This window comes from Rhododendron vialii, chromosome 7a (assembly GCF_030253575.1).
Source record: "Rhododendron vialii isolate Sample 1 chromosome 7a, ASM3025357v1".
NCBI classification, from domain to species: Eukaryota; Viridiplantae; Streptophyta; class Magnoliopsida; order Ericales; family Ericaceae; genus Rhododendron; species Rhododendron vialii.
The window spans coordinates 19725127-19738584 of record NC_080563.1 but is presented as its reverse complement, the minus strand read 5'-3'; the positions used below and the strand labels follow the sequence as shown (position 1 = coordinate 19738584).

Sequence of the window (13458 nt, the reverse complement as noted above, 5' to 3'; positions counted from 1 at the left end):
AAACCTCTTTTTTGTACGATTCTTATATTTTTATTATTTCCAGCCCTCTACTTAAGATGAATCCAATTTTTTTCTCGAAAGACTTGGAGAAATGAAAAAGAGAGCGTTGAGCACAAAAGAAGTTATCCTTCATTTTTTTTCGCATATTTGTTCTTAATTATTTTCTCTTCTATTCTCCTTTTCCAAGTTCCAAACAAAGCAATCAGTCTAATAAATATTTGGTGTAGGCAACTTTTTAAAAGAAGATGTGTTTAAGACATTCCAAATACAACCTGAGAAAGCATCAAACCTAAAACTTCTCTACAAAATGGTGGATAAGGTTGTAAATGAGTATATTCATAATAAGTAAGGGGAGTATTTTAGATTGCTTTGATAATTTAAGGAGTCTCGGAAACATGGTTAAATTTGATTTGTTTACCAATTAAATATCAGCCAAATACAAAAAATGTGCTTGAGATTTTTTTTTTTTTCATATAGTATAAAATTATCAAGCTCGCTTAAAAAAATCAACAACCTTCAAAATGTATTCAATTAATTCTACATGTATACTTGTTAACTTAACAAGTAAATCATAAACAAACTCTAAACTAGGTCAAACGCTAACAAACCATAGACTGCACATTGGTGTGTGAAGCATGGTTCCAAAAGCACTCAATAACCCTCCTAAATTAGAAAATCCGTTCACTCAACAAATACAACACATTTTAGTCGGCACGTAGCATCCACGGCTCTGACACATGACTGTCTAATCAATTTATCGTTGGACTGAAATCCTTCATTCGATTTGAATATGTAATCTGTCTAATAGGTTTTTGTAACAATTGTGTTAGTTGAACACGGTAAGTTGTAATCATCGTATTCAAATGCATTTCTAACGTGTTCCAAAAAAAAAAAAAAAAACAGTTTTAGTCGGCACGCCACATGCTAGTGGATGACCCCACAGCGTCCCCACAACATTTAATTCGATATATTATATGTCTAAGAAAATATTAATCCCATAAAATTCAATTTCATGGAGATCGTAAATAACTCGAAAAGCAACCAAGTCTCATAATTAAGGAAGTTAAAATTACCAAATTATAGTGTCCGAAACGTGCGCAAGCTGACCAGGAACATCCTCTGCATTACTAGAAACAAAATCTAAAGCTCATAAAGTGTTGGGGGTGACTAACAATGGAGAAAATAAGAACACTTAAAATGTTTGTTAGGTTTATGAGAAACAAAAAGAGTGACAAATAGGAAGGAGTAGGCATGTCAATGGACCGGATCCGGATCCGGATCCGGATCCGATAATGTCAATCCGATAATTCGAATCCGGTAATTCAAATACGGATTCGGATCGGATCGGATTAAATCCGTTATCAATCTGAATCCGAACTTTATTTTTTAAAATTTTTAAAATTTTTTTTAAAAAAACAGTAAATTTTTAATTTTGAAAAAAAAATGTTTAAGAAGTTGTATTTGTATTTTTACTTTTTATTTTAATTTTTTTTAGATTTTTTTCGGAAAATATATTTTTTGAAAAAAAAATAATTTTTTTTTTTGCTAAAATTTCTGAAGTAAAAAAAGTTTTCGGATCGGATTCGGATTTTAGGATTGGATCCGAAGTTTTCGGATTCGGATCCGGATTACCACTATCGGATTTGAGTCTTATCGGATCCGGATCGGATTTGGGTCTTATCGGATCCGGATCGGATCCGGCCCATTGACAGGCCTAGGAAGGAGTCCGCTGATCCTAATGGGGCAAAACTTCTACAATGCTCTCAAATTATATGGGAGTGTGATGCTCCCATTAAATCTAGACCCTTAGATTGAAAAGTAGGTGAATTATAGCCTTCAGATCAAAACCACTCACAAAAGGTAGGGTGGATTTGCTAAAAACGAGATGGTTTTAAGAATTTTTGACCAAAAAAACGTAGTATTACTTACCAAAAAAACAAGTTTTATATACCATTCCTTAAAGCAACACTTACTATGTTACAAGGCTATACTTCCTTAAGAAACACTTATTATACTTGTTGACAACACTTACTGTATTACTGACAACACTTACCATAGAATAAAGAAAAAAATAACTTGGGAGCATGATACTCCCAAACCACTCGGGAGCATCATAGCCAGAGGGTGGAATTTACCTTATTCATTAAAAAAAAAAATAGTGATAATTTCTCAACAAAAGTGGAACGCAGTATTTGCATTGAAATAAAAAATAAAAACTACGAAAGTCTATTAACACAATATTTTACACAACAAAATGAGAACATGTGGTGTGGCACTACGTTAATCGTTGCAATTTGGAAAGCAACATCTCATTTAATTATCAGTAAAACTGTACCACAACAGCATATTAATTGCACCCAATTAATGTTGTTATGCAGAATATGGTGTTAATAGCATATACTGTACTAATTTTGATAAGATACGGAGGAGACCGGTAGGTATGCAGAAATTGTTATGAAAAATACAGTATAGTGTTAGTATCATCTACTATCAATAATTTCACAAGACACATAAAGAGATCGGTATTGAGCACGTACGTGCTTACCAGTATTTTTTTATTATCTGAAATTGCTAGATGCATTAATCGTGGACTAGGATCTCTATCCGGAAGGATACATCAAAAACTCCCTCTCTCTCAAATTTTGCAATCCACCCATGCTAGCTACTGCTTAATCTTACGAGTACTTTTTGGAATGTGATTTTGACACTTCATTTTTAGCCAGTGACAATTCACTTTTTGTTTTGTAATTTCACATGATTAAGACACAATATGGAGTGTCAGTGGCTAAAACTGAATTGTCAAAATCAATTTCCAAAAAAAATTTGTGAAGTACACTAATTCTTGTCAATTGCTTACATTATTTATGGGATTTAGAGAGACCAAACACTCGGCAAAGTTGGAATAACCATTGTAAAACAACAAAAAAAAAGGTGGCACATTCAACGAGACCTGCCCCTGCTATCGTGAAATAATACAAATCAAGTTACTTGAGTTTAAGCTCGCATTCGTTCATTAAAAATTTGTTACAAATTAGTTTGTTACATAAATAACCAAGATTGAACAATTTTTTTTTTTTTTTTTGAAGATCATTAAGATTTTCAAACCAAGCTTGAACAAGCTACTACTCAACTCACTCAGCTTTTAAAGTAAAAAATAAAAATTCAAGGTACTCAAGATCGGCTCATGTTTGGCTTCATCAAAACTCATTTTAGATCGGCTCGTGTTTGGCTTAATTAAAGCTCATTTTAGATTGACTCGTCTCATAAATAAGCTAAGCTCAAGCATATTTTTGAAGCTCATTAAATTTTCAAACGAAGCATGATCAACCCTTGCTCGGCTCGTTTATCACCCCTTACTCGTAATCCATCCAACAATGGAAAACAGCACACCAAAGAATCAGGAACCTTACTTATTACCCATATTGCACCCACACCAACCTTAACTCCTCAGGACATGGTAGAAACAGAACAGAACAGCCACAAGAGCACAAGTTCACACTTCACAGCAAATAAACGCAACTCTCTGATAACGAAACTATTTCCATGTAATTTGTTGTGACTTCCTTTTCCATCAGACCCCAAGGAAAACAACAGTTCAAAGTAATTACTACAAAAGATAAGGAGACTCGAACCTCTTTATTAGAAAATTTACAACTCATCCGACAGGAGCAAAAGAGTAAGCAAAACCGCAGAACAAAAATACAAAATGTCAGTAAATTAAAAATAAAAATTAAGTCAACTCTATTGCAGAACAAAAATAAAAACGGACCGTTAAATATAATCCTCTGGACTTATACATGACTGCTACACTTGCACTTGACTTCCAAGCTACATAAATAGTAACAGCACTGGGAGCGTCAACCTACAGTGCTTCTAAAAAACAGACAATGGCTTCTGCATGTAAAATAAGTATATGCACATCGATATTCATCGTCTGGCTAAGACCCCACCGGAGCAACTCCTTGTGCCTTGGCTGCTGCAGTTGCAGCCGCCGCGGCTGCTGCCGCCGCAGCCGCAGCAGAAGCTGCTGCATTGGGCGTTGAAGGTGGCACAGGGTTGGATTGCGAAGTATTCTGTGGTACAACAGCTTGATGCTGCTGCTGTGGTTGCTCAGAGTTCACCTGAGCAAGCAAAGCCTTGATTTGACTTCCTGTCAATGTCTCCTGCTCGAGCAAAGCATTAGCAAGAGCATGGTGCTCCTTGCTATGAGTAATGAGAATGTTTTTCGCGTTATTATAAGCCCTTTCCAAGAGTTCTCTCACTTCCTTCTCTATAAGAAGCCTAGTCTCTGTGCTCATGCTCTTTCCATTATCGTCGTAATTGTGTGTCACAACCCCAACTTGCTTGCTCATGCCGTATTTTGTGACCATAGCTCTAGCTAGACTAGTTGCTTGCTGAAGATCAGAAGATGCACCGGAAGTAACCTCATTTTCTCCAAAGATGAGCTCTTCTGCAACTCTACCCCCCATGCAAACATCAAGACGAGCCAGCATTTGCTTACGGGAAATACTCGTTTCATCCTTGTCGGGTAATTGGGCAACCATGCCCAGAGCCATGCCACGAGGCACAATGGTTGCCTTGTGCACCGGAAGGGCCCCATCGGTATGGATAGCAACTAGGGCATGGCCACCTTCATGGAAGGCCGTCAGCTTACGTGACTCATCCGATATGACAGCCGATTTGCGCTCGCTTCCCATCATGATCTTGTCCTTTGCGTATTCTAGATCGGCCATGCTCACAGCTTTAGCACCGTCCATTGCAGCCTTGAGAGCTGCAATGTTGACCAAGTTTGCGAGGTCAGCACCCGAGAATCCAGGAGTTCCCCTGGCAATGATCATCATGTCAACATCATCGCCCTTCAAAACCTGTCAAAAATTATTTGAATATCGGTTCATAAACTAGAGCTAAAGCTTGCATTAGAAATTAATACATTAGTGGTGTAAATGTTAACTGTTGCTCAAATCAAAACAGATTCCACAGCAGCTAAAGAAATGAGTACTTAATCTTTTAACTAACAATGGCAATAAGGCATACTTAATAACATGTAACACACATGCATGCATTTTCATCAGAAAGGTCTGATGGATTTTATTAGTCTTAGTAAAATTGTGATGCGAATACGTAGATGTGAGGTTATATAATCAGATGAACTACAATCAAGGAAGACAGCGACACATGTATATTCACACCAAACTTTGGAGATCCACTTCAATCCCTTCAGGCCCATCAACACTCTCAGCCACAAAGCTACCCCAAGTGGCCAGTGATGAGCCAGGATCGTATCAAAGTGACAGCCCATGGATCACCGTGATCATCCAGGTTGGTTCAGATTGTACAAGACATCTAAACCTACATCACTTCTTTCTTTCCATATATGAGCCCTGAACATACTCCTCTTTCTCGCCTTTCTCTAGATCCAGTATATTTTAAACTGAGTGTGACAGAAAGTTGTTTACCCAAAGGCGGCACAAGAACAAGACCATATCAGAGTTAAAATACAACCACCAATTGCCAAATAATAAAACAAAGAACCCAAGCCAAATGTAGAAAGACGATATCTGGCCCAGATTGACACAAGAACAAGACTACATAGAAGATCAACAATGTTTTTTTTTATATTTTGGTCAATGACAATCGTCCCTTCCCATACTTTGGACTAGTCTTCTAAGTTCTAAGCGAACAAAACAATATCTTCTGAACGAGGAACAATACCTTTGACATATGGGATTCTAAAATCTGTCTCCGCCCTTCAACATCAGGATTCGGGACAACAATGTTACGATCAAACCGTCCAGGTCTCACCAGCGCTTTATCCAACGACTCAGGGAAATTAGTTGCAGCAATCACAATGATGCCATCATTTTGTTTGAAGCCATCAAGCTCAACGAGCAACTGATTCAAGGTCATCTTCATATACTGCTGGTCCTTTGGGTTACGGCTCCCCCCTATAGCATCTATCTCATCAAGAAATATAATACACGGTGACCGCTTCTTTGCAGCAGCAAAGAGATCTCTCACCCTTCGGGCTCCAACACCCACAAACATTTCCTCAAACTCACTGCCACTGCACGAGAAAAAAGGCACTCCAGCTTCTCCTGCTATAGCCCTTGCTAACATTGTCTTGCCAGTGCCAGGTGGACCAACAAGCAAAACACCTTTTGGAAGTTTGCCACCAAGACGGGTGAAGCGCTGCAAAATGCAAAGGTTAACACAAGGGATTTCAACTTTTTCATATAGTTAAGGAAAACTTCATACATATTAGCATGAGAAAATATGCTTCGAAGATGTTATAGTACCATTTACAGACGGTTTGGCATTCTCCCAAAAAGGGTACTGCACAAAGAAATAATTTAGCAAATTCGCGAGGAAAAAAGGAGTGGAAGCTACCATATGGACAGGCATGTTGTGCAACGTTCTACTTCACCATCTTAGACGGGGAAGTAAAAAAAAAAAAAAAGAACAAAGGGAGAGGGGGAGAGGGGTCAAAAGTAAAAACTAGTACAGATAATTTCTTAGAAGGGACACAGGTAACTAGCTGACAACCGGGACGGCCAAGCAAAAAAGAGGTATGCACACCACAAGCCCCTACTCTATTACCTTGGGGTCTCGAAGATAGTGAACAATTTCTTCTAGCTCAGCTTTTGCCTCATCGACACCTTTGACGTCACTAAATTTTGTGTTAGACTCCATGCTGGGTTGCACCTCCTCATTCAGACCAAGTCCTGTATAATCAGCAACAGAAAAGAAAAGAAGAGAGGAAACTTATCACATAAGAATACATGTATTGGAACCAGATTGCTAAAGCACCTGCAACATTAGAACATAGTTGTACCTTTACTAATTCCTCTGTCCTCAATGAGTGCTCCTACACCAGAAATCAATAGAAAGGCCATACCCAGGGTTCGGAATGTCCGCCACAATTGTTCCTTGAAATGCCCTCCTTCTGTAGTTACCATATGCAAAGGTGCACTAGCGGTTCCAAGAACACCATCTTTTGTAGATTTTCCCATGTTCCTAAAAGCTGAAAGACCCCCTATGCTTTCTTCCCCAGCTTGCGAGTTAGCAGCGCCTGCAATGCCTGCATTCTCTTGCTTAATTGGTAAAAATTGAGGAGGGAAAACAAAAGGAAGCAAAAAAGTGGTGAAAAGATAAAATATTATTGGTACAAAGCGGTTGCCTAGCTATATCCACCTCTCTGCAACGTCCTGACTAACTCACTTTCATCCAGCCTGTCAACTCTGACCAATGCTTTAACATATTCAGCAAGTGCTGATGGGTTTGAGTGCAATGAAGGTTGACTTTCGAATAGCCTGATCACAGCCTCAGGATCATTTCGGTGACCAAGCTCTTTAAGGTATGCAATGTCACTTGATCCATTTGCATCACGTACTCTCCGAGCTAAACTGCCAACGTAGCTAGACTGAAACCTTTCTTGAGCACCTGAAAGTCTACTCCCTGCAGAAAGCTCAAACGATCAATTGGTGTCCTCATCAGGATAAAGAAGTGGGTTAAGTACACTGAGTTTAGAATCATCAATTAAAATCCTACATTTGCCAATAGAGTTTAGAATTATATTTGTTGCAATAGGGCTGTTAATTGGAAGATTTTGAGACAGTTGTAAAATGAATAGAAGAGACAATGCCATATGATGGAATCTGTATGAGTCGCTATACATGAAATGAAAAGACACGTGCATGTGCTGGCATCTGGATAGACCGCTATATATAATATAACTGGGTCAATTTCATGTTCAGTCGCAAAACCAACCGATGGCATTTGATAAGCTTCGAGACAATCGGTTATCTAACATGGTATCATACCTATGATTTTGACAGGTATTTGGTCCTAGTCTATGCATTTGCTTTCTATATGCATTCTACTTACCAGCATGTATGGATTTTTAGTCCTTAAATTTCGCCTGCAAGATAGGGCTGCACATAAGGGAGGATGTTGAATAGTTCGTTTTTCAATGAAGACTCCCCTAATCCCTAATTATGTTTTTGACATTAAAGCAAGGGTTGAAACTTGAGATAAAAAACTGGAGATGTAGTCCATTAGACACAAAAACATAGTAGAATCGAAATCTCGTACCAAGAGAGAGAACCTCTTTGTTATTAACAAGATAGGCAAATACTAGATATAAAAAGACAAGCGATAAGAACCCGTACGACAGGAAAACTTGTACTTCTATAATTACTAGATAACGTATCAACACAGCCATATATTTTCAAAGACAAAGCAACCACATGCAGACAGAAAGCTTTTAAAAGTCCATTGGCTAAGAAAAGTGAAAAGAATGACATAATTGGTCCTTGCCCTACTTTTTTCATTATACTAGGAGTAGAGACCAGTGCTTATTCTTGAACCTCCAACATACAAAAAATATATATATATAATAAATAACGTCCAAATTCCAATATCAAGAGTATTGGATACCAAGAACTAGGATGCAGAGAAAGTGTTTAAATGATGATCAGAACTCCAGTTTAATAGGAAGATAGTACCTTGGAAGAAACATCAACACATAAAAGAACACGCGTTTTTCAATTTTTTTAATGACAATCTCAGGTCTATGTTCCCCCCCGCCACACACAGAGACCATGCAAACTGAAGACCCGTGAATAGAACAGAAATTTGACCCGAAATAAATGTTTAGCCCTGACCTTAAAGATGACCAAGCAACAGATCAACCTTAGTATGGAGTTTATAAGCCATTTTAAGCATAAAGTCTGAACAAAAACATAGTTACCATTCTAAGGTCATATTAACAGAAAGGAGGGGGAGTAAAAATGACAAGACACTGCTCTAGACAAGGAGTATTCCAAGACAAGCGGAAATTCTTGTTTGCAGGCTATTTCCAGTTCACAGTGTGCAGCAGGTGCGACACATAGGATTTGCATATAATATGGTTTCTAATTAATATCATCTATTGGATGCATAGGGACACGGTTCAGAAGTGCATGTCCTGACTCCCGAGTTCTAAGGACTTATTACAACAATGCTACTCGTATATTTGCATTGCGTTCTAAACTAAGTAATAGGATGGTGAGGCCAGTGAGTTTGTGTGTTGTGCTTCTTCGTTGCATTACTCACTCAATGGTTGCTTTAGCCTCTAGTCTGCATTGAATGATCTTTAAAATTAAGCATCAAAGGGTTGTTTTCCTGTTGATTAAGTAATAACTTTTCTAATTTGTGTAGTTATATTATTGTCCAAAACCATTGAGAGTAAATAATATCTTTTATAGCATCCTTGTTGCTTATGTTTCTCGCTACATCCTACACCGTTCTGTTCTGTGTTGAGTCCGTATCCATGCCGTCTCCCATGTCTGCTTCTCTGATGATAGTTTGATTATAAGTTTATAACTATTTTCAGCATTCACAGTATCCAGCTTGAATGGTTACCATTACCTCTCTCAGTAGTGAATAGTGACAATTTGAAGATCATAGTAGCAAAAGAAGGCTAAATGGTTGAAACTAATGAATAGCAACAAGCTTGTCAATCTATGTAGTCTAAATGGTAAGAAAGGACAAGAACCTGCGATATGCATTAAACACCATAATTCTAGTTTCAATCTCAATACTTAGAGAAATCAATTACACATCATTAGTCAACAACATCAAATATATCTGGCTTAGTGAACTGAATACATCCATTTATGTGCCATCATAAATAGAGAAATGAACAGTGAAACAAGAATCGAGGAAGCCAACAAATCATACACACCTCCAAACCTCTGGGAAATGAGATAAGATCTTGCAAGCAGACTGTTAAATGGCTGCTTTGCAACCTGTGCCAACGTCAACATAGAGATTAACAAAAAATAACGGAAGAAGTGAACAAAAATAAAACTTCTGAACTAGAGACTTGTGCCCTTCAGTGGAAGCATTAGATAAAAGCATCCAAACAACTGAGAAATAAATTTCCTGCAGTCAAACTCAACAACCCTAGACCTCATAACTCCAAAATCTGAAAATAGAGCAAAAACAACCGTGAGAGAGCTACGAAAGCTGATTAGTTCCATAAAAAAGCAATCTTTTTAACAAAAACCCTCAGATTCGCACTAGAAACACGCCACCATATCCAATCATCTACACCACAAGTGCAATATTTCCGCCCTCAAAAAAATTCCAGATTTATGGTAAAAACTCCAGCTTTAAAAGAATAGGGGGGGGGAAACGTGCGCAAATAGCCGAAGACATCTCAATCAACTCGTGGGTTATTGTCTGAAAACCCTAGAGAACGATAAGATTAGGGTTTTCTAGGGACAATCATACAGAATCTACAAAAATCAATAATACAGTCTCTATATAATCTATGATTTGCGATTTGCAAATGAAGATTAAACTGACCTGCGTGAAAAGGCGCCTCAAAGCCATCTATTCCTCCCAAGGGCTGGCAAAAGTCCGATCTTTCTCACTCTGCCCCCCCTGACTCTCTCTGGAACTATCTATAAATGGATATGTAAAGAAGTATATATAACTACTATGTTGGTGTAATAGTAGTCATAAAAAATGGAGAGAGATGGGTTTTGTTTCAGGAATAGGTATTCGTCAGTTCGTCCCCCCATAAAGGAGTTGAGTTTTGTTCACCCTCCACTTAAGAGGGTGAACATTACCCTTCTCCTTATTGGTTAAAATGGTGTGGTCCCCATCACAAAGTGATGTCATGCTTACCAAAAAGTGTATTGCATAATAAGCATGACATCACTTTGTGGTGGGGTCCACACCATTTCAACCAATAAGAAAGAGGGTAATGTTCACCCTTTTTTAAGGAGGGTGAACAAAATTGCACTCCCCATAAAGGGTTGTGAATTGGGAATTTTCGTGAAGCGGGGGTTAATATTAAGATGCGCACCGTGTGTAAATGCGCACCTCAGGTTTATCTGTTTATGGAATCTAATGTCAAAGATGTTAAAGCTGAAATACCATTATTACCCCTTGTTTTCTGAGCACTGCTATCCACACAGTCACAAATTGTGTATAGATTTTGTTATGAAATCCATCACGGGTCTCACATAGATGATCCGAACCGTTCATTAAATGTAAAATATTTTTTCAGGATCTTCGCAAAAATTCGACTTCATTCAATGCCTATAAGTATTCGATCCAATTATCTAACTTTTCATCCAGATTTCAAGATAATGAAAAGTTTGATGAATTGGATTGAGCACTTATAGGTTTCGAGTTGAGCCTTTTTTTCATGGAGACCCTCGAAAAAATATTTTACATTTAATTAATGGCTCGAATTGTTAATGTGGAACCTATGGTGGGCTTCACAACAAAATTTGTGATCAATTTGTGCATGTTTTGTCTGTGTGAACAAATTTTTTGTTGTTTTCTCGTGTCGCAAACTTGCAATGTGGGTTTTTTTTGTCTTTCAGACCAAACAATGTTTTTATTTTTTATCCGACCAAATAATGTTTTGAAACCCCAGAACTGAGGCCATGTTTCCACTAATAATTTTGGACAACAAAGTTATGGCATTTTAGTACCACCAGGTACAAAAAAATTGCACCTTAATCATCATTAAGGTGTAACATTCTTTTTAATTACCACTAAGCCTAAACATGTGCTGAGAATGTCAAAGAAACGAATTACCATTAAGTTTAGGGTTGTGTTGAGAATGTTCTCAGTGCGGAGGACATCTGAAAATGTTCTCCCTCCGCACTGAGAACGTCTGATAATGAATTACCTCTAAATCTAGGCGTGTGCTGAGAATGTTCTGAGTATTGAGATGAGAATGTCCTCAATACTGAGAATGTTCTCAATGCTAAGATGAGAATGGTCTTAGAACTGAGAATGAATTACCACTAAGTTTAGGCGTGTACTGAGAATGTTCTCAGAACTAAGAATGTTTTCAGCTCTGAAATATTCAAAACTGAGAATAGACTTGTGTTGAGATATAGGTGTGTGCTGAAAATTTTCTCAGAGCTAAGAATGCTCTGAAAACGTTCTCAGCTTTGAAATATCTAGAGCTGTCGATATTACCATTAAGTCTAGGCGTGTGCTGAGAATGTTCTCAAAGCTCAGAATGTATGAGAACGTTCTCAACAGTCATCAATAGTGGTGGCGGAGTACTTTTAGTATAAAATTTTGACTTACTTTAAGGTTTTGTTTAATGATTTGGGCCTTATCCGGTGAAAATTATTTTGAATTTTCTGTACTTACACATAAATGGCCCCAACAAGAAGTGATCCTTCGATTATTATCTAAGGAAAGCACCCAAGTGCATCCATCGAGGGAGCAAGACTTATGGGACGCCAAGAATTAGACGGTATAGGGCCATATCCCATATGCATGTGATGAAGCTTGAAGCGACTGAAACGAACCTAAAGGGTAAAATGAAAATCTAATTTGATTTCTGTGATTCACTAATCATACATCATTCCTTGAACCTTTGTCCCAAAAATTCATGGTTTAGAACTTTATATATACATTCCTCGGAATATATTACTGAATACTTGTAAATTTCTAACCATGAATACATATTTTCTTATGTTCCCGATATCCGCATCTCCCGACATTTCTAAAAGAAGATCCTTCTTATTTGAGGAAATTCATTTCGAACATGAGGAGTGCTAGAGACAAAGAAAATAGACAAAGAATTAACCCTTAAAGTATACATGAACGGCTCAGATTCACTGTGCAGTGCATCTGAACCGTTCATGTACACTTTAAAGGTCAATTATTTGCCCATTTTCTTTGCACGTGAGCATTTCTCTTCGAACATACTAGTTTACCAACTTAATTCAACCAAATGCATGCGCCTTCTTATGCAAATTCTGCTGCATCATGCTTAGCTTGCTTTCGAAGTGGGTACGCTTGATTTGTGGAAAAAAATTGAATTTTTCAACGAAAAAATTACATCTTTTTAGATACTTAGAGTTGCGATCCGAACATTTATTGAACAGATAAAGTAGCATATTGAAATTTGTAATGCAAAAAGTAATAAATATGCTACATATATTAGAAAAAGTCAACATCAAACACATGTTTTAATACGTTATATCCGCCCCCATTTTAGCCGCAAGTACAATTGCCAAAAATGGGGCGCCATCAAATTTACCCAAAATAAATTATGTAACTAGGCCCGGTACCCCGCGCACTGAGTCCAATGCCCATGTATTTTGAAAGGGTTACGTTAGGCCTCGATGTCAATTTTGGGCCTGTGATTTATTGCCCTGGGCCTGTGCCATATTGATCTGCTTTCTGTTAGATTGAGGACGTTATTGGGTTTGATTTTTTGAGGTTGCATTAGGCATACTATTTTTCACATACTTCCCACCTAAGTCACATAAGTCGCGTGCGGGTATGTGAGTGTAAAAGTGTTTTTCAATCACATCTCAATCTACTAAAATTTGCGAGAGTGAGAATCGAGAGAGCAAGCGCCATGCAAAGATTGAGAATGGGAGCTGGGGGTATTTTGAAGGATTATGTGACTAAGCTTCTGCTTTGACG

At 37.8% G+C, this 13458-nt stretch overlaps 1 protein-coding gene across 5 annotated transcripts in view; it reads right to left on the bottom strand.

The window, feature by feature from the left end:
• Positions 1–3617: 3617 nt before the first annotated feature.
• LOC131332122 (ATP-dependent zinc metalloprotease FTSH 4, mitochondrial) overlaps positions 3618–13458 on the bottom strand; it is a 48083-nt gene continuing 38242 nt past the window's right edge. Inside the window, exons 2-8 of one of the 5 annotated variants that reach the window (XM_058366196.1) lie at positions 10351–10428; positions 9725–9788; positions 7192–7455; positions 6833–7078; positions 6598–6722; positions 5713–6189; positions 3618–4865 (exon numbers count right to left, since the gene is read on the bottom strand). In XM_058366196.1, coding sequence (XP_058222179.1) covers positions 3939–4865; positions 5713–6189; positions 6598–6722; positions 6833–7078; positions 7192–7455; positions 9725–9788; positions 10351–10377 — 2130 coding nt within the window. In that variant the 5' untranslated portion in view covers positions 10378–10428 and the 3' untranslated portion in view covers positions 3618–3938. Of the gene's footprint in view, positions 4866–5712; positions 6190–6597; positions 6723–6832; positions 7079–7191; positions 7456–9724; positions 9789–10350; positions 10579–13458 lie in introns of those variants that run through there. The other 4 variants (XM_058366195.1, XM_058366198.1, XM_058366199.1 and 1 more) reach the window with 4 other exon arrangements.